The 22,196-nt window shown below is 38.0% G+C and overlaps 1 protein-coding gene across 1 annotated transcript in view; it reads left to right on the top strand.

Moving 5' to 3' along the window:
• The first annotated feature begins 1,372 nt into the window (after positions 1-1,372).
• The window catches only part of LOC125250530 (NACHT, LRR and PYD domains-containing protein 3-like), a 36,568-nt gene continuing 15,744 nt past the window's right edge, over positions 1,373-22,196 (top strand). Inside the window, 8 exon segments of the mRNA XM_048163167.1 lie at positions 1,373-1,638; positions 13,518-13,523; positions 15,523-15,612; positions 15,690-15,824; positions 15,980-16,030; positions 19,810-20,768; positions 20,771-21,633; positions 22,013-22,183. Coding sequence (XP_048019124.1) covers positions 15,549-15,612; positions 15,690-15,824; positions 15,980-16,030; positions 19,810-20,768; positions 20,771-21,633; positions 22,013-22,183 — 2,243 coding nt within the window. The 5' untranslated portion in view covers positions 1,373-1,638; positions 13,518-13,523; positions 15,523-15,548.

Here is a 22,196-nt window from a genome sequence, read left to right as displayed (position 1 = left end):
TGAACTGAGGGGCAAACTAAGATGGCGGCGCCCATCTCGTGTTATAGATCAAGATAAAGATCATTTATAAAGGATTTTAAACGACAAAACACACTCACTTACACATATTTGAGGATCGGAATATCAGATAGTTGATGACATGGTAAGCAAGTTTGTGAATATTTTAAATAAAAAAGGAAAAACAAAATAATAGCGATCCATCTGTCATAGTGTTATTGTGGCTGCGCTCAGCGCTCGTGACACGCAAGACGCGTCGCTATGGAAACATTAAAGGCAAACGTTCTAAAATTACGGTCGCCTTAAAAAAACTCACTCTGGGGAAACAGTTAGAATATTCTAAACTCACACTCGAAAGGGTTAAACACACCTGATTCAACTCATCAGCTCATTAGAAGAAACTCCACTACCTGAAATGAGTGTGTCAGGCAGAGGAGACTTTCAAAATGTGCAGTGTTGGGGGTCCTCCAGGACCAGGGTTGATAAACACTGATCTATAGTGTCGAACGCAGCACTGAGATCAAGTAACACTAGTATTGAGACACAGCCTTGGTCAGAAGCTAGAAGTAAGTCATTTGTAATTTTAATGAGCGCAGTTTCTGTGCTATGATGAGACCTGAATCCTGACTGAAATTTTTCATAGATAGCGTTTTTTTGTAAGAAGGAGCACAGTTGGGCCGATACCACTTTTTCTAGTATTTTAGACATAAATGGAAGATTTGAAATGGGTCTGTAATTTGCCAATACAATTGGATCTAATTGTGGTTTCTTAATGAGAGGCTTAATAACTGCTAGTTTGAATGGTCGTGGGACGTGACCTAGAGATAAAGACGAGTTGATAATATTGAGAAGAGGCTCTTCTGCTACAGGTAATTCTTTCAGTAGTTTAGTGGGTATTGGATCTAATAAACATGTTGTTGATTTAGACGCAGTGAAGTTTATTTAGCTCTTCCTGTCCTATAGTTGTAAAGCACTGCAACTGTTCTTGAGGGGCGATAATTGAGGCTGAATCATAAAACTCTGTTAAAGGTTGTACATTTACAATTGTATATCTGATGCTTTTGATTTTCTCAGTAAAGAAATTCATAAACTCATCACTACTAAACTGTAATAAAATGTTTTGTTCTGGTGATGTCTGTTTATTTGTTAATCTAGCCACTGTACTAAACAAGAACCGTGGATTGTTTTGGTTATTTTCTATGAGTTTGCGGAGATGCTCGGCCCTGGCTGCTCTTAGAGTCTTTCTATAAAAGCTGTCTTTCCACGCGATTCTGAAGACCTCTAAACGAGTTTGTCTCCATTTGCATTCTAGATTACAGGTTTCTCTCTTGATAGCGTGAGTAATACTGTTGTACCATGGTACAGTATTTTTCTCTAACCTTTTGTAAAAAAAAAAAAAAAAAAAAAAAAAAAAAGTAAAACTTGAAACAAACTACTTCCAAACAGTTCAGTTTACTGAGAACAGATTTCAGAATAAAAAACAGCTAAGAGTTAGTGTGTTTGCTGACGTCTGACTGTTACTGACACTTGAAAAGCAGTTTCACTTCCTTTATTTCAGAGAAAGAGAAAGAAATTTCAGAGCTGCTGTTCAACACAACAGTTCAGAAGAGAAGAAAGAAAAGTCTACAAATATTGTTTGAGGTGAGTGTTTCATCTTTCTTTTGTTCTCATCTATTTTCAAAAACCAGAGTCCATAAATACATACAATATTTTCACTTTTGAATTCAGATCTGTGAAATGTGAGATGGGAAAAGTAGGGCTGAATAATAATAATTTATACACATAATCTGTGCTTTCACACATCTGAAGCATAGAGACGTTTATCTGAAGTAAACTAACCCTGAAACATCTTTGAGATACAAACCTGCTTTCTGGAAGGTGTGTGTGTGTGTGTGTGTGTGTGTGTGTGTGTGTGTGTGTGTGTGTGTGTGTGTGTGTGTGTCTCTCTCTCTCTGGTTTGAGGTTGTGTAACGCCCTTCTGTCTGATAACAGATCCGTTTCCTCCACTGGGATGTGGAAATCTCACTTAAAAACTTCCTTATTTTCTATGGCTTTGAATTGTTGGTGTTTTTGGGGCTGTATTTTGTTTTATGTTTATGATGTATATATTTGATGTTTTATGGTGTTTTTACTGACTGTAGAGTGTTTGGTCTAAAGTGTAGTGGTAAAGCGCTCTGTAAATAAACTAGACTCGACACTCGAGACTCGAGGCATGACCAGTGACTATATCACCTGCTGAACCTGGTAAAGTTAACCTGGAGCTGTTTCCAGCAGGCCGGAGATCCTCCATCAGCTCTGCTGGAATCAAGTCTCTGTTCAAATGAGGAAGATCTTCTGGAGACACAGAGGAGATCTTCAAATAGCTGAAAGTGTCACTGTTTTCTCTTGCAGCTTCTTCTGTGTCTGTCATCATTGGTGTTTCGATGGCTGGGATGTTGTCTGGACTGATGTAGTTTGTCAAAACAGTTTCACAGTGATAAAAACAGGATCAGTCATGGAAATAGCTGTGGAGACGGTTCAGATTCTGCTGTAAAGCGGCTCTGAAAGACAGTAGTGTCGTTATTCAGCTCAATCAGTTCAATGTTGATTCAGATGAACTATGAATCATATTTCATTTATTATCACTATTTATTCTCCTCTCGATTTATTAAGCATAAACGAGTGTGATGATTTCCTGCTGGTTATTTATCCTGAAAGCATTTCACTTTAATTTGGATTTTGCGTTATCTTGCATTGATATTAAGCCTCCTCGATCTTTCATGGTTTCTGTTGTCAGATTTCATATATTGTGTCTGATCTGTGAGTTGATGATTGTGTGTCTGTGTGGATCTGTTGTGTGCTTGAGATTTTCACTTCATAGTTTCAAACCAAATGTAAAATAATAGATGAAGAGCTGAATGAAGATCAAATTCACATCAGTACAGCAGGTGGCGCTGACAACCAGTTTACTCCCACACTGGACTGTTGAAGTGACAGCTTTAATACTGAGATTATGAGCATTTATTTTTAAATCAAACCCAGATGGGATGATGAACACAATTAAAGTCTTCTGCACTTTTTACAATTTTTACTATCTTTAGGACATGTTTCTCAATACACTTCTTCAAATCTCTTTACACAGCTCTCCTCATCAGCTTTCAGATAACTTCATGTTCAAAATGCACTAGTACTAAACTAAACCAAACACTTGTACAGTTTTAATCAGTTCATTCTTTCTATAGTCACATTTTTAAAACTCTAAACACTATTAGCACAACATCCGTCTGTTGTGACCACACCATTAACACAATAACTAGGTAGAGATGATCGGTTTACATGTCGACATGTTACTTGAGGAACAGTAAAAATTAGTTGTGTATATATACATATATATTCTATTCATCCTGCTGTATGTATAATACAAATCTGTATGTCTTCTGTTCCAGATGTATACCACATTAGTATTGTTATTTATTTTATTTTACTTATTTATTATTATTTTCTTAGTTTACATATTTAAATAAGTAATCTTTCTGTTCTCAACAAAATCCTTGTGTGTTTGTGCACACCTGGCGAATAAAGCTCATTCTGATTCTGATATAAAAATATTAAAAACGACAATGTTTTTAATCAGGATTAATCCCAATCAAATAAATCAAATGCTTGTTCAGATGGTGCTTTAAAACCCTTGAAAAACTAAAATATATGAATAACATTTGTATATATTCAAAATAAAAGATATACATTGTACTTAATGTCAGCTTGCTTACTTTGCTCAAGATAACGATTTATTAAGTCCACATGTCATAAAAACAAGTAACTTTGTGTAGCCCTCTCACCAATAAATATGGCTCAAATGTAAGAATTTTATCTAGGGGAACTTCTAAATTAACAATGACCTGGTGAGAGGCACATTTCTAAATTTACTTAATTTACATTAAAAAAACCCAGCTCTTCAGATACCACGATTAGTGTCAGTTTAGTGTTTTATAATTAGACAGTGGAAATAACTACAGACTAAAGTTTCAGTTACTGTGGTCCGACATTCCCAAATGTAAATAACCATGACCATACATTTTTCCTTTCTCCACAGCAAAAACACCAGAATGAGAACTGAACAATAAACATGCATTTATTACACCTTTTACTCTCTAAGCGAGAGGAGTACAAAACATACACCAACATGATTTCCAAGGAAGCCCAAAAGGCCTACAACTCACAGACACATGGCGCCGGCTAGTGGCAACCAGTGTTAATTTTGGCAGCCATGTTTGATTTAGTCTTGGTCTTTATCTTCAGACGAAAATGCTCCTTAGTCTTAGTCACATTTTAGTCATTTTAGTCTTTCATATTTTAGTCTAGTTTTAGTCGACGAAAAGTCACCACATTTTTGTCAAGTCTTAGTCATTACTTTTAGTCAAACAGTTACCAACACTCATTTTGATAGCTATTTTATATGTAGTCTTTAGACAAAATAGTCGTTATAATTTTTCTTTTTAAACCAATTTATTTAAGCTTATGAAAAATTTAACATTGCACTCTTAGCAGTAGCACTTGTGTAATTGTTCATATCCTCTTTCAGTGGTTCTCAAACTTTCTAGAGTGTCGTACCCCCTGAGGGATTTAACATTCTTCTACATACTCTCTCTTTTCCACTTAGACTGCAGTTACACATTTCCATTAAGGGACAATATTTGCCTTCTTAAATCTATGTTTCCAGTGCATTTTTTACCTTTATAAATACCTTTGTAAAATAAATAATGCCTTAAATAATTTTTTTTTAAAAATTCAATAAATACAATGATGATAAAAACGAAGTGATACTTTTAAATATTACATTAAACCGCCAGTAGGTGGCGGTAAGTCACTGTTTTTATGAGTGAATCATCGAGTCATTCATTCATTCAGTATCAAAGCAAGTGGCTGTATTTATGAATGGGTAATTGAATCATTGACGATTCGTTCACAAAACACAGCTTGTGTGCTGATCTGCTGTGGCTTTTGTTGAAAAATAGAGCAAAAATACTGACAATACTGTTTAAAATGTACATCACTTAATATTGCCCTTTTGTTTGTTGAACTGTTGTATAAAATCATTATTCGGGATATTATATATTAGGGCAATATTCTTGCTGGTATAATTTGATCAACATTAAAAACAGTAACTCGCAGAATATGTTTTTGTATTGAAGAGAGTTTTAATCTTAAATCTACATGCAGTCTGCGTCTATATTTGTTCTTCATGCTAGTAAGTTCTAAATCCCCACTTTCACAAAGGTAACGTTATATTGTCGAGAACAGCACTAATGTAGCGCGATGCTGGCTTGTGTGGGTGCAGTCAGTTTTGACCGCGAAAGATGAGGTAATTTGATTGAATGTCGTGTATATACGACATTTTACCTGCTAGAAATACATGTTCAGTTTTCATGTTATTTTAAGGTGTAGTAGAATAAAATGAATGGTACTTTTCGTGTACGTCAGTTTGAGAACCACTGCTGGATATCAGCCTGCACTTTGGTCCCAGATTTAGTCAGTAAACGAGCAGCGCAATATAGGCACTTTAATTTAAGTAGAAAATCTCAAATGAAGAGCGCTGAACTCCAGCTTACTTGTTTTCTCATTTTCAGATCATCCGCGCTTCTTCCTCAGTGTAGAGAGGGCTCGTGTGCGTGGTTGCCAGATAGTAAAGATTAAGTAAAACGTGTTCTTTTAACCCTGTGGAGTCTGAGGATTTTTGGGGCCCTGGAGAAGTTTTGACGTGCCCTGACATTTGTGCATTTTTTTCAGTTATTCATAAACATATTAATGGAAAAAGTGTCATTACACTGCATTCAGCACAAACTAGGCTACCATAATATGTGAGCAACATGTATGTACATGTTTGAATTTTCGAAGGAATAACATTTATGCGTGGTTATTGAAAAAAGCTAAAAACTTAAGTCACTGAAATAAGGCCAAAAAATATTATATATGTGTTCACAAGACTTCTGGGTATTGGAGGTTTTAGACTAGAGTTTTTGCTTCAAAATGATGTAAAAATTATCCTGCCTACTCGTTCATATAAACAATATATTGATTTAGATTTTGTAAGACAATTTTTGTCAAGAAACACAGTATGCGTGGAGGCGTGAATCTTCATGAATATTGCTGTGATTCACACCTGAGAAGACATAATCCGCATAAGATCCGCATAATGAGCTTTTTCATTCAGGTAGGATATGTGAAAAAACCCTCTGTGATCATGCTGATAACAGGATTAATGTCCACTCTGACAAAAAAAACATGATTTTTGTGATCTCATCCACGTATTATTGCACATCATGTGAAGAAAATTTTGTATAGGATTATGTTAAATTATAGTACCAGTCAAAAGATTGGACGCATTACTAATGTTTTTAAAAGAAGTCTCAAGTCTCTAACCAAATAATGGTTTTCTATTTTAATATACTTTAAAATGTAATGTATTTCTGTGATGCAAAGCATCTAAACCAAAGCATTCCTACCTCTACGGCATTTCATATAGGCTACTATATTATATAGCCTAAATGTTAAACTTGACAAACTATACATCATTAAAAAGATCTAAGACTCAAGCTTCACATTTTGACCTCTGTTTTACTCTTAAAATCTTATATCTTATATAATTTCTTAATATGCTTAGAAGCATGCACATTCGGAGAAATATTGATGGATTTTCATATGTTTGTCAATTTTCTATACAGAGGAGTAATATTTATTCAACATTTATTGTCATCACTATGAGCGCTGGATACTGTGTTTTCAATTCATACTTGCAGCCGGAGGGCGCTCTGTGCACCTTTAGTGCACAAATGCCTCCTAATGAAGAACAGGCATACCATGTGACATTCCAGGAACTAACAGAGGCTTCCAGAGATTGCTATAATCATGGATATAACATGCAAATAGACACTTTTGAAGATAATAAATACACACTTTTGAAGATAATAAATACACGATTGCGACGATGTATGCATGTATTGCCTCAGAATTTGCGTCTGAATAGCGCTTGCTCTGTGGGTGTTGCCGCATTAGCGGATAATGAGCTGAATCACGGGTGTCTGGCATGGCTCTCTTTTCATACAGATTACATAAACAGAGAATATTTGTTTTCGATTTGACTTACACGATTTAAAACCTGACATTTCATAGTTTCTTTAGACATGCGTTTATTTTTTTTGTGATTAGTATGCACCAAGGTACAGTTCATTTTCTGAGAACTATCAGATTGGACTTCGTTCAGAGGGAGACGAAAGATCACGCATCATGTTAGTTTTCTTTATTTTGCAAAAAGCACATCATTTTGTTTTTACTCTGAGTGTACACAAATAAATGAAGATATTCCACAGATTAAAATGGTGTATAACTCTTAATTGTATATGCAAAATTGACAGAGTATTTTTAGTCTCTTTCACACTGGTAAGGGAAAAAAAAGAGATTGTATCGCTGCCGATACCTCCGACTCCAGAGTGTTAACAGAAAAGCTCTGATAGGGGGTTTAAACATAACATAAACAAAAAGTGATTTTAAAAGAGTGATTTTGATTTTGGAAAAGTGTTTAATCTTTTAGCCACATTTCAGTCTCATCTTTTTTCGTCAACGATATTGCATGTGTAGTTTTAATCACGTTATCGTTAAATGAAATTTGTGTCGTCTCTCATCGTCTCGTCTTAGTCATGGAAAAAAAGGTTGTCAACGAACATTTTTCATCATAGTTTTTGTTAATGAAATTAACACTGGTTGCAACTAAAAGTTCTAGGAGCCATAATAGAACCAGACTTACTTAGTGAGGTAACCACTTAGCTCAACTAGAGCTAAAAAATCCAACACAAACCAACAGGCCACATACTCAGTAAAACACTTTTTAATCTTAAAGCAAGAGGAGCACATACTCCGCCAGCATGCTCTGAGAGAGGCCCAAACCAGGCCTGCTATAGCAGATACGGTTGTAGCTAGTGGCAGTGATAGCAAAATCAACACAGAACTGTGCCAACATGTTAACTGAAGGAGGCCCAAGCGGGGCCTGCGACTTTAAAATATGCATAGCGCCAGCTAGTGGTTCTACAGATGACCAAGCTCAAAGGGAACCAGCTCTAAAACCCAACAAACAATTGTCGGTTAACTAGCTTAACTCAACCTGAGCTTAAGTCTACACATTCCAACAGGCAATGTACCTAAACACACTAGCCCTAATAGAAAGGGGGCACAACAACATATGCTACCATGGTCTGAAGGAGGCCTGCAGTGGCCTACAACTTCAGACAGACACAGGCATAAACCTATGTCAGTGCTAAATTAAGTGAGCAAAACTCATGAACATCTACCAACAACACCTGTGAAACCACAAGCTAGCATGCTAGAAGGAGGCTCAGATTACCTGAGCCTTTAACTACACAAACACAATAAGTTGTTGTGGCAGTGATCAACTCTAAAGGGACCTAAAAAGAACCAAACTGAAAGTGAGGTTCCCTACCACTCAACCTGAGTTATGCAATCCACCAGGTCATGTACTCAGTAGAACACCAATAACCCTAAAGCAAGGGGAGTACAAATAGTCACTATGAGGCTAAAAAAGCCTACTAGGCTAAAAAAAGCCTACTACTCAGAGGCAAAAAAAGCCTACTACTCATAAGAACAGGTGCTAACCTGTGGCAGCAATGAGTTAAGCTCACACATGTGTAGGGCAAAGCTAGAACCCAAAGCACACAATTCTTTGCTATTCATACATACCATCCTGAAAAGAATGGATGCTTTTACCAAACAGAAATAAGAAATCTGTACTGAACCCTAGAGAACGGGAGCCAAGCTAACACCTCAACCTTGAATGCTAATTTAAGGGGCTCAGGGGAAAGACAAAGCAACATAGCATACACTTATCTAAACAAAGATAAGGGCCTACCACCTGAGACAACGACATCAGGGAGGCTAGTGACAGCCTGCTACCTTAGCTCCTATCTAACCATGCACCTACACTATTAACAAGGTGGAAATGGGCATATAGCCTAACAACTCTAACAAGAGGAGGCCAGAACTAGGAACTATACAACCTGACAAGGGATAGTAGCAATAAAGGGTTAATGATTTAGTAAATCACCTAAACCCTAGTTCTAGCCTAGGCCGCTAAGCTGTGGGCCTGCAGGGCCACATGAAGCATAGATCTGCCTGGGCTTCACCTCTGAACTCAACCAGAGAAGAGGAACTTAAAAGAAAAGCTCAACAAGCAAACAGTGTCTGGCGGCCCGAGAGGCCGACACCAGACATTAGATCTATCTGAAGTAAAGAGTACTAACTTAAATCTACTCTAGCTAAAACTAGAGAAGAAGCTACTCTATCAAAGGTGGCTGAGAGGCACTGTACTAATAAATCGTTCCAGCCAACCTAATAAAACTTCAGTGCCCAAAAAAACCCTATTCGATCAATCACCTCTCTTAAATCCGTACCTTCTTTGAGTCCCGCCTTCTCTGGGACGTAACCCTGGAGGAGGTGCCCGAGAGGCAACACTGGACTTCTGGCCCTGTCTCTGAGCCTCAGCTCTAGACGGACCAGGACCTTCTGTCTGTCTGGGCCCAGGTTCGGATCTGAGCGGTATGCAGGTTCTGAATGCTGCCGAGCACACCCTCGCCTCCCTGAACTTTCCCATCACTGCCTCGACGGAAGTGCAGAAAAGTTCAGCAGGCGACACCAGGGTATCGAGGAGAAAGCCCTTCTCTTTCTCCCCTATGTCTGCCAGGTTCAGCCACAGATGCCTCTCCATGGCCACCATCGATCTTCCAATCGATGCGGCGGTTTGCTTAGTGTCCTGGAGAGTGAGATCTGTGGTGCGGCGCAGCTCTTCCACCGCTTCAGGGGACAAACCCTGCCCCTGATCCAGATCTTTCATCAGGTCGGCCTGGTAAGCTTGTAACACAGCCATGGTGTGTAGAGCCGCACCGGCCTGACCCGCTGCCATGTATGCCCTACCGTTCAAGTGAGAAGTGGTCTTGAGGGGCTTAGACGGCAGGACTGGATCTTTCAGTGTCAGTGCTCACCCCGTGACGAGATTGCAAACGTCTCGTCAATAGGAGGCATCGACACATACCCATGCTGGCTCAATCCCTCAACATCAGCGAAATTCGCCCACTGATGTCGATGAATGCGAGCCGAATATGGGTTCTTCCATGCCTTCTCGATCTCAACATGGAGATCAGGAAGGAATGGAAGGCTCACGGGAGCTGCAGGGCCATGGCCAGAAAGGAACTGCTCGTTGAGCCGTCCACGTGCGGTCCCTCTCGTAACGCGCTTCCAAGGCAGCTGCAGCCTGCCAGAAGCACGCTCCATAACCTCCAGCAGCTCAGCATACGCAGGGCAGGGAGGCTTTGAAGAATCAACAGGCTCACCTGCTTTTTCTTCAACCGCCATCTCCTGCTCTCCAGGGCTAGAAGCCAGAAGAGCACTCACTCCTCTATCTGATGACATCAATGACAGGACATCATTGTCATCCAGCAGCTCATCCTCGCCAGCCGCTGGGGGCTGAGAGAGATTCACGCCTCTCTCAAACTCCTCTGCGAGCTCCACCTGCGAGCCCCATGATTTAAGCCGCCACTCTGCCTCAGCACGAGTGGGGCCAGAACCACCAGGCACAGATGTTGACGCCTCTTCCCTCGAGAAGAGAGTCAGACGGGAACGGAGCGTCTTCATGGGAAGACACTCACAGTTAACACTCTGAGGTCTGAAGGTATCGCCGGCGATACCACCGTGGTTTTTTCTTATCAGTGTGAAAGAGACTCAAAATACTCCGTCAATGTTGCACATACAATTAAGAGTTATACACCATTTTAATATGTGGAATATCTTCTTTCATTTGTGTACACTCAGAGTAAAAACAAAATGTTGTGCTCTTTGTAAAATAAAGAAAACTAACATGATGCGTGATCTCTCCTCTCCCTCTGAACGAAGTCCAATCTGATAGTTCTTAGAAAATGAACTGTAACTTAGTGAATACTAATGACAAAAAAATTGCACTTATGTCTAAAAAAACGTTAAGATGTCAGGTTTTAAAACATGTAAGTCAAATCGAAAACAAACCTTCTGTGTTTATGTAATCTGTATGAAAAGAGAGCCATGTCAGAAGTCCGTGATTCAGCTCATTATCCACTAATGCGGCCACGCCCACGGAGCGAGCGCTATTCAGACGCAAATTCAGAGGCAATACATGCATTCATCATCTCAATCGTGTATTTATTGTCTTCAAAAGTGTTTTGAATAGCCATATTTAGCGATCTCTTGCCTCTGTTAGTTCCTTGATTGTCACATGATATTCCTCTTCTTTTACTGAGGCATTTGTGGACAAAAGGGGCAGAGCGCCCTCCGGCTGCAAGTATGAATGATGAAAACACAGTATCCAGCACTCATAGTAATGACAATAAATATAGAATAATAAATATTATCTCTGTATAGAAAATTTATATAAACATATGAGAATCCATCAATATTTCTCCAAATGTGTATGCTTTTAAGCATATTAAGAAATTATGGTCAATATAAGATTTTAAGAGTCAAAATGTGAAGCTTGAGTCTTAGATCTTTTTAATGATGTATAGTTTGTCAACTGCACATCAACATTTAGGCTCTATAATATAACAAATATAGTAGCCTATATGAAATGCCCTAGAGGTAGGAATGTTCAGACGCTTTGCATCACAGAAATACATTATATTTGAAAGTATATTAAAATAGAAAACCATTATTTGGTTAGAGACTTGAGACTTATTTTAAAAACATTATAATGGCATTATAATGTGTTCAATCTTTTGACTGGTAGTGTAATTTAACATAGGCCTATACAAAATTTTCTTCATATCATGTGCTATAATACGTGCATGCATGAGATCACAAAAATCATGTTTTTTTTGTCCTGAGTGGACTTTAATCCTGTTATTAGCATGATCACAGAGGGTTTTTTCACAGCCTACCTGACTGAAAGGCCTCATTAATATGCAAGTCATTTCAGGTCATTATTATTCAATTCTTTTGTCTTCTCAGGTGAGAATCACCCATTATACATGAGGATTCCCGCCTCCTCGCATACTGTGTTTCTTGACCAAAAGTGTCTTAGAAAATTTAAATCTCTCTATTGTTTTATATGAAGGAGTAGGAAGGATAATTTTTACTTCATTCTGAAGCAAAAACTCTAGTCTACAACCTCCAATACCTAGAAGTCTTATGAACACAGATTTAATATACTTTTTTTGGCCTTATTTCAGTGACTAAAGTTTTTTGTTTTTTCAATAACCACGCATAAACGTTATTCCTTCAAAAACACAAACATGTACATACATGTTCCTCACATATTATTGTAGCCTAGTTTGTGCTGAATACAGTGTAATGACACTTTTTCCATTAATATGTTTATGAACAACTGAAAAAAGCACAAATGTCAGGGCATGTCATAACTTCTCCAGGGCCCCAAAAATCCTCAGACCCCTGAGGGTTAACACAGACAGCACCCTCAAGCACTGTCCATGCGTGCTCCTCGCCCAGACAGAAAACGCACAGGTTGTGTGTGTCCTCAGGTGTCAAAAACCTTGGACATGGGTCAGCACACTTCCTGAAACATTTGTCAGACATAATACAAAGTTTCCTTACCAGATTCAAGGAAATCACGATCAGACAAAACAGTCCCGATAGACGAAAAGATACTGACTGGTTCTCTAGGTGCTCCTTATTTACTTCCAGGTTGCGCTATGATGACGTCATAGGCTGTCGCCAGCCAATAGGATTGGAGAGATTTGATACTTGGCTTTCAGACACCGGTTCACGTGTGACGTTCCCCATAATGTGGTAAAACACAGTGTAAAGTTCCCTTTCGAAAGGGAACAGAATAGCTAGTAGTTAATTAATAGTGAGAATTGGACCCTAATCTAAAGTGTGGCCCATTAATCTCATAACATTATTTATGCAGTTGTAACTGTGGTGAAAATAAAACACTGTAAATACATCTAAATGCACTTCAGATGCTGCTTCTGTGTTTCCTCTGCAGTGTAAAGATGGATTTTGTTGATACTAATTTAATTTAATTTGATAACAAATCAATGTGTTGTTATTCTAATTGCATTTATTGAATACATGTAATAATTTACAGGAACAGGTTAGAACATTTGCCAACAACATCAACAAATCATTTGTCACATTGAGAAGAGCAGTTTCAGTGCTATGCAGACCTAAAACCAGACTGAATTTCTTTTTTTTTTTTTTTCTTCTTTTTTTTTAAATATCAAAAGTTAAATAAGAACCACATTCTCCATTATTTTAGTCAAAAAAGGCAATTTTGAGATTGATTTATAATTATTTAACACTGACAGGTCCAGACTTTTTTTTGTAATATTTTGCACCAGAGCATGCCTAAAATAGGATAGGACCATGTAAAGTTAAAGTTATGTTTTTACAGAGCTTTATTTACGCATTTTGATTTTCAGTACTTTGCACTTTAAACTTCTAAATGTCTATTCAGTATTTCCTATGTAACAGACAAAACAGTTTAGTAGTTGTGATGCTTCTAATTAAATATGTAGCAATTAACTCAAAAGAAAATTGTGATTCATTAAAGAAAAAATAAAAGAAAAAATAACTGATGTGGCACAATTAATATTACTCATTTAATGTGTTAGTCCAGTAATCTTCATCTATCTAATCTAAGAAATGTTATTTTCATTAGTGTTTACTGATGTATCTGGCTGATGTTGGTTGAGGTTTGTCATTAATCGACACATGATTATAGTGGGATACGAGGCTGGAGCAGGAGCTGAATCTAGAGGCAGAAGACAAACAACTGATGTTAGTGTATATTCAAGATTTAAACTGTGAGAGTGTCTGAGTCCTGAACAGCAAGCCAATAACTTATAATATTTTTAACTTGGAAAATGGAGAACTTTCACCTGGTCTAGAGGAATAATGGAGTTGTGTATATACTTCAACTAAATATTTAGTTTGACCTCCAAGTAGTCACGGGGGCAGTCGTGGCCTAATGGATAGATGGGTTCGAGTCTCAGGTCCGGCAGGGATTGTCGGTGAGGGGAGTGAATATCCAGCGCTCTCTCCACCCTCAATACCATGACTGAGGTGTGACCCTTGAGCAAGGCACCATACCCCCAACTGCTCCCCGGGCGCCGCAGCAATGGCTGCCCACTGCTCTGGGTGTGTGTTCACGGTGTGTGTGCACTTGGATGGGTTAAATGCAGAGCACAAATTCCGAGTATGGGTCACCATACTTGGCCACATGTCACTTCACTTCACTTCACTTCAAGTAGTCAACATTTTCTGAAGGTTCAACACCTGCTTTCATTGACTATTTGAAAAATAAAAAGTTGTTTATTTATTTTCGAATTGTACCTTTATTTTTTGAAAGTGCCTGGTGAAAGCAGACTTATTGTTTCATTAGTGAACAGTTAAATAATTTAGCTATTAGTTAAAGGTGATACAGAGGATTTTTTCATCGACTGAGAAAGCAAAGACTGTTAGTGAGTTTTTGAAATGAGCGCATGCGTAAGAACAACCCCCCTCCTTCACAGCTAATTTAGAGGGAACACCTCCCAAAACTCGTGCACGAGTATTGGAACACGAGTGTTTGTTTACCACCGGCATTCGCTGTGTCGTGTTAAGGGGGTCGCAGTCGCACACCGGACGCGAAGCTCAGCGCCGCGACGTCTTTAAAATTCGAACGCATTGTTTTCTATGAATGTACGCACACCGGCGGTGACATTCGGCGCCTGTCCACGGCGCCCAGCTACGACTCAGAAAACAATAGAAAACAATGCGTTTGAATTTTAAAGATGTGTCGCGGCGCTGAGCTTCGCGTCAGTTGTGCGACCCCCTTTAGTGGATTCATTATGTCGGACTCATTGCAGGTAACTCATAATCTGCAGTTACTCCTGTCTCCTGACAAAAACATTGCATGCGGTGCCTGTAGAGTGTGGAAAGTTACTGGAGCGTGCAGCCACGCTCGTCTCTCACAAGGAACGTCATGGCAGTGATTGACAAGCCAGAGGGCCAATCGTTTACACAATGATCGCGTAAACGATTGGCTGATGTTTTTAAGGCCCTACCTCGTGCACAGATGATGTATATTAATATTACTACTTTCAGTGCACCTAATAAATAGTCTTTTATCAGTTAGTAAAGACAGTTTCAAGTAATATTGCAAAAATGTATAGAACAAAACATCCTCTTTAGCACCTTTAACATAGGTATCATGAACTAAGAATGAACAACACTTATATAGCATTAATCTTAGTTAATGTTAGTTTCAAAAGTTACTATACTAATACATTATTAAAATCGAAAGTTGTATTTGTTAACATTAGTTAATGCACTGTGTACTAACATGAACAAATAATGAACAGCTGGATCTTTATTACTAACATTAACAAAGATTAATAAATACAGTACCAAATTTATTGCTCATTGTTAGTTCATGTTAGTTAATACATTAACTAAAGCTAACAAATGAACCTTATTGTAAAATGTTACTGATTTTCTTCATGTCCATCAGTTGTGAGTGAGTGAGTGAGGGAAGGACGATGGCTGATCAGCATTGTGGCACACAGGATGAGCAGGAAGAAGACAAGCTGAAACACAAGGAAGGTAATGAAGGAAAGAATATCAACGTATAATATTAAAGCTGTAATTTAATAAATGTCATTATTCTCTCTCTGCTCTAGTCCAGATGAGCAGCAGAGATCACAGTGAAGTCAGTGTGGATCTAAATGCTGAAACTGGAGCAACTGTAAATGCCCCTTTACTTAATAGAAACACCATCACATCAGTGACCTTCAACTACTACACTGCAGGAAACGGTATCAATATAACAGCGCTTACTAAGACACAAATTAAGTTTGTTTTATGGCAATATTGCTCATGGGCAGATAAGCTTTAGCTACATAACAGTCTTTTCTTTAGCTTATCTGTATATTTTGTCCATTTTTTACTTTTCTCCTTTTCTATCACACAGCACCACAAAAAGCCTCAGAGAGACAGACAGAGAAGCACACAGTAGATCAAGGTACAACAGTTGTATTCTCTCACACTGTACTGACAGATGCTGACTAACACAGACAAGTTCGTTGTATTAATCGACATAATTGCAGTATTAATCGACATAGCCTGTTTCACAGTATAAATGTTTATTAAAAAAAAACTCACTCTGTCTCACTTTACGTTAAGAAACAACATAGGACTACAGAAGCTCAATATTTCAAATGCGACTGATAGTGATTTTGGAGCATACTGTGATTTTGTATATTTTGGAGCGAAACGGGATTTTAATCTCATAATTGTCATGTTTGGCACTATGCTAAGCAAATATACTAGCTATCCCTGTTGTCAGAATCAATTGTTTTATTACTAAGGTCACATTCACACAGCAGCAGAATACGGTCGTCAGTTCTGTATTTGAGTCCTTAATATGGTTACGTTCACACATAGTAAGGTTATTTACAGGAGTGACAACCGCATTCTAAATGAAATGACAGCTTGATTTTTACAGCGCACAATCAGTTGCAATTCTAATGCCTCTGTCCCAATAATACTGTACACCTTGATGTACATTCGCATCACAAATTGCAAAGTTTAACCAAAGTTGCACGTTGTTTAGGTCCTGTCACACGGAGCCGCGCAGACGCTCGTGAACACCAAATTACGTTCACTTCCACATCTACTTCACTTAAACAGACATATACATGTAGAATTATGTCAAAATGTCCTTTTAAACACAGTTGCTTATGGCTTTTGTAACCCAAACAAAGAAAACGGATGTGTGTCATTATAAAGGATCCATGCATTCGGTCTTTAAGTCACAGCAGGCTTGCTGCTTTCTGTTTCATGAATATTAACAAACAACAAAATACAAAGAGAAAATCACTTTTGCAGCTTTGACACAGATTAATTATATTCAATTATATTCAAAGTGAATACTATGTAGTGTTATTTTACATTGGATTATTCATTTTCTGGACCTGAATACTTATGTGAAAAATATTTATTTCATTAAATCACCCCAATCAAAATGTATTTCATATCGCTACATATATCCGCAGAAAAACAAAATATCGCAATGTCAGTTTTTTTCCAATATCGTGCAGCCCTACATCACATGTTAATGCAGCAGTACAGTTACACTCACAGGACACTGCGTACAGGTACATACACACACTAAAAGCCTGTCAAACAGCGCCCGATTACATCTGATTGTGCTAATACTGTCAAATACACACAAGGTTTACATAAACACAGATGGTTATGTCTAAAGTGAAAGTAATCATTTGAGAAAACCGTATGCTTGTCTTTTTGTTAGATGCATTCAGGTCTTAAAGTGACAGCAGCCTAATAGTAAACATGCTGCCGATTGTCCTTAAAGGAATAGTTCACCCAAAAATGAAAAATTCTGTCTTTATTCACTCTTTCTCATGTTGTTCCAAACCTGTATTAATTTATTTAATACAAACCAAACAGTTGCTGGTCCCCATTGACTTCATTAATACTTTATTATACTATATACTATAGCATTTTTTTTTTTCTATGAAGTCAAGGGGGACCAGCAACTGTTTAGTTACCCACTTTCTACAAAATAACTATTCCTTTAATGATAATGCATTTATTACTGTTATCTTGTTACAGGTCTTGTCCATCTGAACTGTTCATTTTTATGTCATTATTTAAGTATTTAATTTAATATTGTAAGAAGTTTTGATGGATGAACTCACGGTTCATTTAGTCTCTTGGCATGTCAAAAGTGATGAGACTTAGTTTTATGGACGTCACCATCTTTAATATTATGTTGGTCACTGTCGTTATGGTTACTAGTAAGAGAATACTTGACTCCCATTGTACGTTTAAATACAGACAGTGTTCAAGACGCTACTGTAAAATGCTGTGTGAACAGGACATTTCGAGACTCACACCTGAGTAAATGCGGTTGTCAATCCCAAAAAAGAGTCTGAGACTGAGAGGTTTAATAAAAAAAAAAATGAGGTACTAAAGCAGTCTGAATAGAAAAATGGCAGTAAAAATAATAAAACAAAGAATTTTTTTCCTACCGAACATGTGCTGGGAGTCCGCTGTTGCTAGTAATGAACTGGAAGCTGAACTGGAAGTTTTGAGTGGTTCCCCACCAATTCATAACTAGTCAGATCTGTCTGTCATTAGCTGAAGGCACGGAGAGGTAGAGCATAGATCCACAGTAGTGGTTTGAAAAGTGCCTGTCAAATGCCCTGTTGCTTCATCTGCACCTTTTTCAAAGTACTTTGTACTTTTAGTGAAAAATAAATGTAGCAAAGCTGAATACTTTATTTTTATTCAACTTAAGTACCACAATTTAATTGTACTCAAGAAAGTAGAAAAAATGAAAAACGTACTCAAGTACTGTAACAAAAGTATTTGTAATTAGTTACTTTCTACCTTTGCATATAATCTAATTAAACAATAATAATTTGGTTAATCACAGTGACAATGAATGGAGAACTCACTATTTGACTATAGCCTATTAGTACTGTATATTAACAGTGAAGAGACAACAATATATTAACTATGAATTAACTAATAATTTGCAAATGATTTGTAAGTACTTTATTACTGTATACTTATTATTATAGTATTACTCAAAATTGTGCATTATCATTAATAACAATCACTGTCTGTACATGGAAACAAGATCATATATAACAGCAATCAGCAACTGCAGGGCCGAGCACAATTGCGGTAGATCCCATACAAGTAAATAGAATAGAACAGAGTGTCCCTAGTGGTGATGTTACAAATAGCTTACAATGGTTTAAAAGCTTTACAGTAATCAAAACTTTTCATACTGTGATAAAAATTAATTAATAAGGTTGACCAGTTGGTGGCACAGTCACCAGAATGATTTGCCAAGGTATGATTGCAATCAAACATGCAATGGTTAATTTAAGCAGGACAGAACATGCTGGAAATACAGCCTTGCGTCTTGATTGATTTGCTAGCTGTCAATGGTTTAATATATCAGAAAAGCTTTTAATAACTTGTTGGCTTAAAAATGATCTGAGTCTAATGAAGACAATCCACTGAATGCTCTGGAAGGAATTAGAAAATATTGTACAAACTTTTAAATTGAAACCAAGGTGTTGGGGTGGGAGATATACCAGCAGACAAGATTAACCAATGAAATTTGTAAATCAGTAGAGAATTTGTGGTTATCTATCGGGGTTACACTCACGTTACATTGTAATGCTGTGCCCTCACAAAAGCTTATCACTAGATTTTAAAGCGTTCAAGTGCAGTAAGCCATGTGTCACGATCACCGTCAGTTCCTGGACTCCATTTCCCATAATCCTCCCCGTCAGTCACATACTCCCTTTCCACACCAATCACCAATTGCCACATACAGCTGTAGCTCATTACCTGGACTATTTAAGACTCACTCACACACCACCTCATGGCGAAGTCTTGTTTCACCCTGTGTACAATTCCGAGCATTATTATCCTGTCTGCCTGTCTGTTACCCATTTACCATTCTCTGCCGCCTACCTTTGGACTGTGTATTGTTTCCTGACCTGTGATAGCTATCTGCCTGCCCCGATCTACTGCCTGTCGAAATGAGTTAAGGCATTTCCATGACTGCAAATGTAGTCAACTTAAGGATAGTCTGTGTAAGACTATATTTAAACACTGTTACAGTATGAGTGTGATTAATTTGAATGAGTTATTTTTGTAATAGGAATCACAGACTATATTATAATTTACATATAGATTTATTACTTTATTTAAAAACTGATCACTTTTTGCTGACTTTTTTCCTCTTTCTCAAAGGCTCAGCTGCAGAGGATAGTAAAGCTGCTCTTCATGAGACCAGCCTCAGACAGAAGGACAAATTAAAACAGGAGTATGAACGAATATTGGTTGGTAATTCTCAGACTGGTCATCAGAAATACCTGAATAATATTTACACTGATCTATATGTGGTGGAGAATGAGACTGGAGGAATAGTGAGTGAGCATGAGGTAAGACAGATCGAATTCAAACAATTTGATGCCAAGGACACACCAATCCAGTGCAATAACATTTTTAAAGTCCACAAGGGTCAACGAAACAGAAGAGTGCTGACAATGGGCATCGCAGGGGTAGGAAAAACAGTCTCTGTCAATAAATTCATCCTTGACTGGGCCAAAGGAACAGAAAATCAGGATATTGCCTTTATTTTCCCTCTTCCATTCCGTAGACTGAATTTGATTAAAGAAGAGTACAGTCTTATAGGACTTCTTAACAAATACTTCTTTAGTAGTCCTGAAGAACTGCCCTCTATTCCTGATGGTGATGGTAAAATCATGTTCGTCTTTGATGGGCTGGATGAGTGTCGCTTCCCTTTGAACTTTAAAGAAGATGACGGATTTACAGATGTTCACAAAGAAATAACAGTGAGTAAGATAGTTACAAGCCTGATCAAGAGACAACTGGTTCCCTCTGCTCTTATCTGGATCACATCCAGACCAGCAGCAGCCAGTCTGATACCCCGAAACTACATTGATCTGGTGACAGAGGTGCGAGGATTCAACGATGAGCAGAAAGAGCAATACTTCAACAAAAACAGCAGTCCTGAGGTTGCTGGAAACATCATCCGTCACATCAGGAAATCCAGGAGCCTGTACATCATGTGCCACATCCCCGTCTTCTGCTGGATCTCTCTCACTGTTCTTCAGCCTCTACTGGCTCGAAAGAGCAAGGACAAAACACCCACAACTCTCACTACATCAGTACTGACTCTCTACATCAAGGGATGTACACAAGCTTCTTACTTACTCAGCAGCAACAGATGACTGCAAAATATAGTGATGACCCTGAACCGAAAGCCAATGCCAGGTCTTTTGATGAGATTATTCTAATGCTTGGAAAACTGGCCTTTCAACAGCTGGAGAAAGGAAATCTGATTTTCTACAAAGAAGATATTGAGAAATGTGGACTAGATGTCAGTGAAGGGTCGGTGTTCTCTGGGTTATGCACTCAGATCTTTCAGGAGGAAAAAGCTGTTTCAGCAAGAAACGTTTACAGCTTCGTACATCTCAGCATCCAGGAATTCCTTGCTGCTCTCTATGTGTTTTTGATTAGCAAAGATGAGAAAGCAAAGCTACTTTTTCAATCCCTGAGAGAAAAACTGACATGGACACTGTCCAGAAAGACACTGTTTCAGCTTCATAAGGGTGCGATCAACATGGCTTTACAAAGCGAGAATGGACACCTGGACCTTTTCCTCCGGTTCCTCCTGGGTCTCTCTCTGGAGTCCAATCAGAGTGACCTGAAGGAATTAGTGCCAGGACTGGAACTCAAAACAGAGAACATGAAAAACACTGTTGACTATATCAAAAAGAAAATAGAGAAGGAGAAATCAGTGGAGAGGACCATTAATCTCTTCCACTGTCTAAATGAAATGAACGATGACTTTGTGGGGGAAATCCAGAAAAACCTGAGCTCAGGAAATCTTTCAGAACAGAATCTCTCCTCTGCTCAGTGGTCTGGTCTGGTGTTTGTGCTCATGATGTCAGAAGAGACTCAAGAGAAGTTTGAACTGCAGAAATATAGAAGATCTGATGAAGCAGTAATAAGACTGCTGCCAGTGATCAAAAACACAAGAAAAGCACTGTAAGAGTCTTCTTTACATTCATTTATATGCACTGTTGGTCTTTTGTAATTGGGACTTCTTTTTACATGGATGACTTGTTGGCCTAGACAGTTAAAAAAAAGAAAGAATAAATGTACATGTTAATCAATGTGTGTGATGATATTAAATGCCAACGTGTCTCCACAATCAGACAAGTTGAACCTGAGTTTTACCCTTTTTATTATTCTTAATTGTATCATAAATTTAAAAAAAAAAAATACAGGTTTGATGTTTTATGAAAATTGTTTTAGCTTTGCTTACATCCCTACAGTCAAAGGTTTTTCCAAGTTATCTATGCTCTAGATTATAAACACTACCTAAAAAGCATTGATATCACTGATTGTTGTGTTCGCTACACAGGCTACAGTGCTGTAATCTCACTGCTCAGTGCTGTAAGAGTTTGTCATCAGTTCTACAATCCTCAAACTTCCTGAGAGAGCTGGACCTGAGTAACAATGACCTACAGGATTCGGGAGTGAGGCTTCTTTCTGAGGGGCTAAAAAGTCCAAACTGTCAGCTGGAGATAATGAGGTTTGAGTTTAAA

The sequence above is a fragment of the Megalobrama amblycephala genome, linkage group LG1 (assembly GCF_018812025.1).
Source record: "Megalobrama amblycephala isolate DHTTF-2021 linkage group LG1, ASM1881202v1, whole genome shotgun sequence".
NCBI classification, from domain to species: Eukaryota; Metazoa; Chordata; class Actinopteri; order Cypriniformes; family Xenocyprididae; genus Megalobrama; species Megalobrama amblycephala.
Note: the sequence above shows the minus strand (reverse complement) of the source record. Positions and strands in the feature narration are given on the sequence as shown.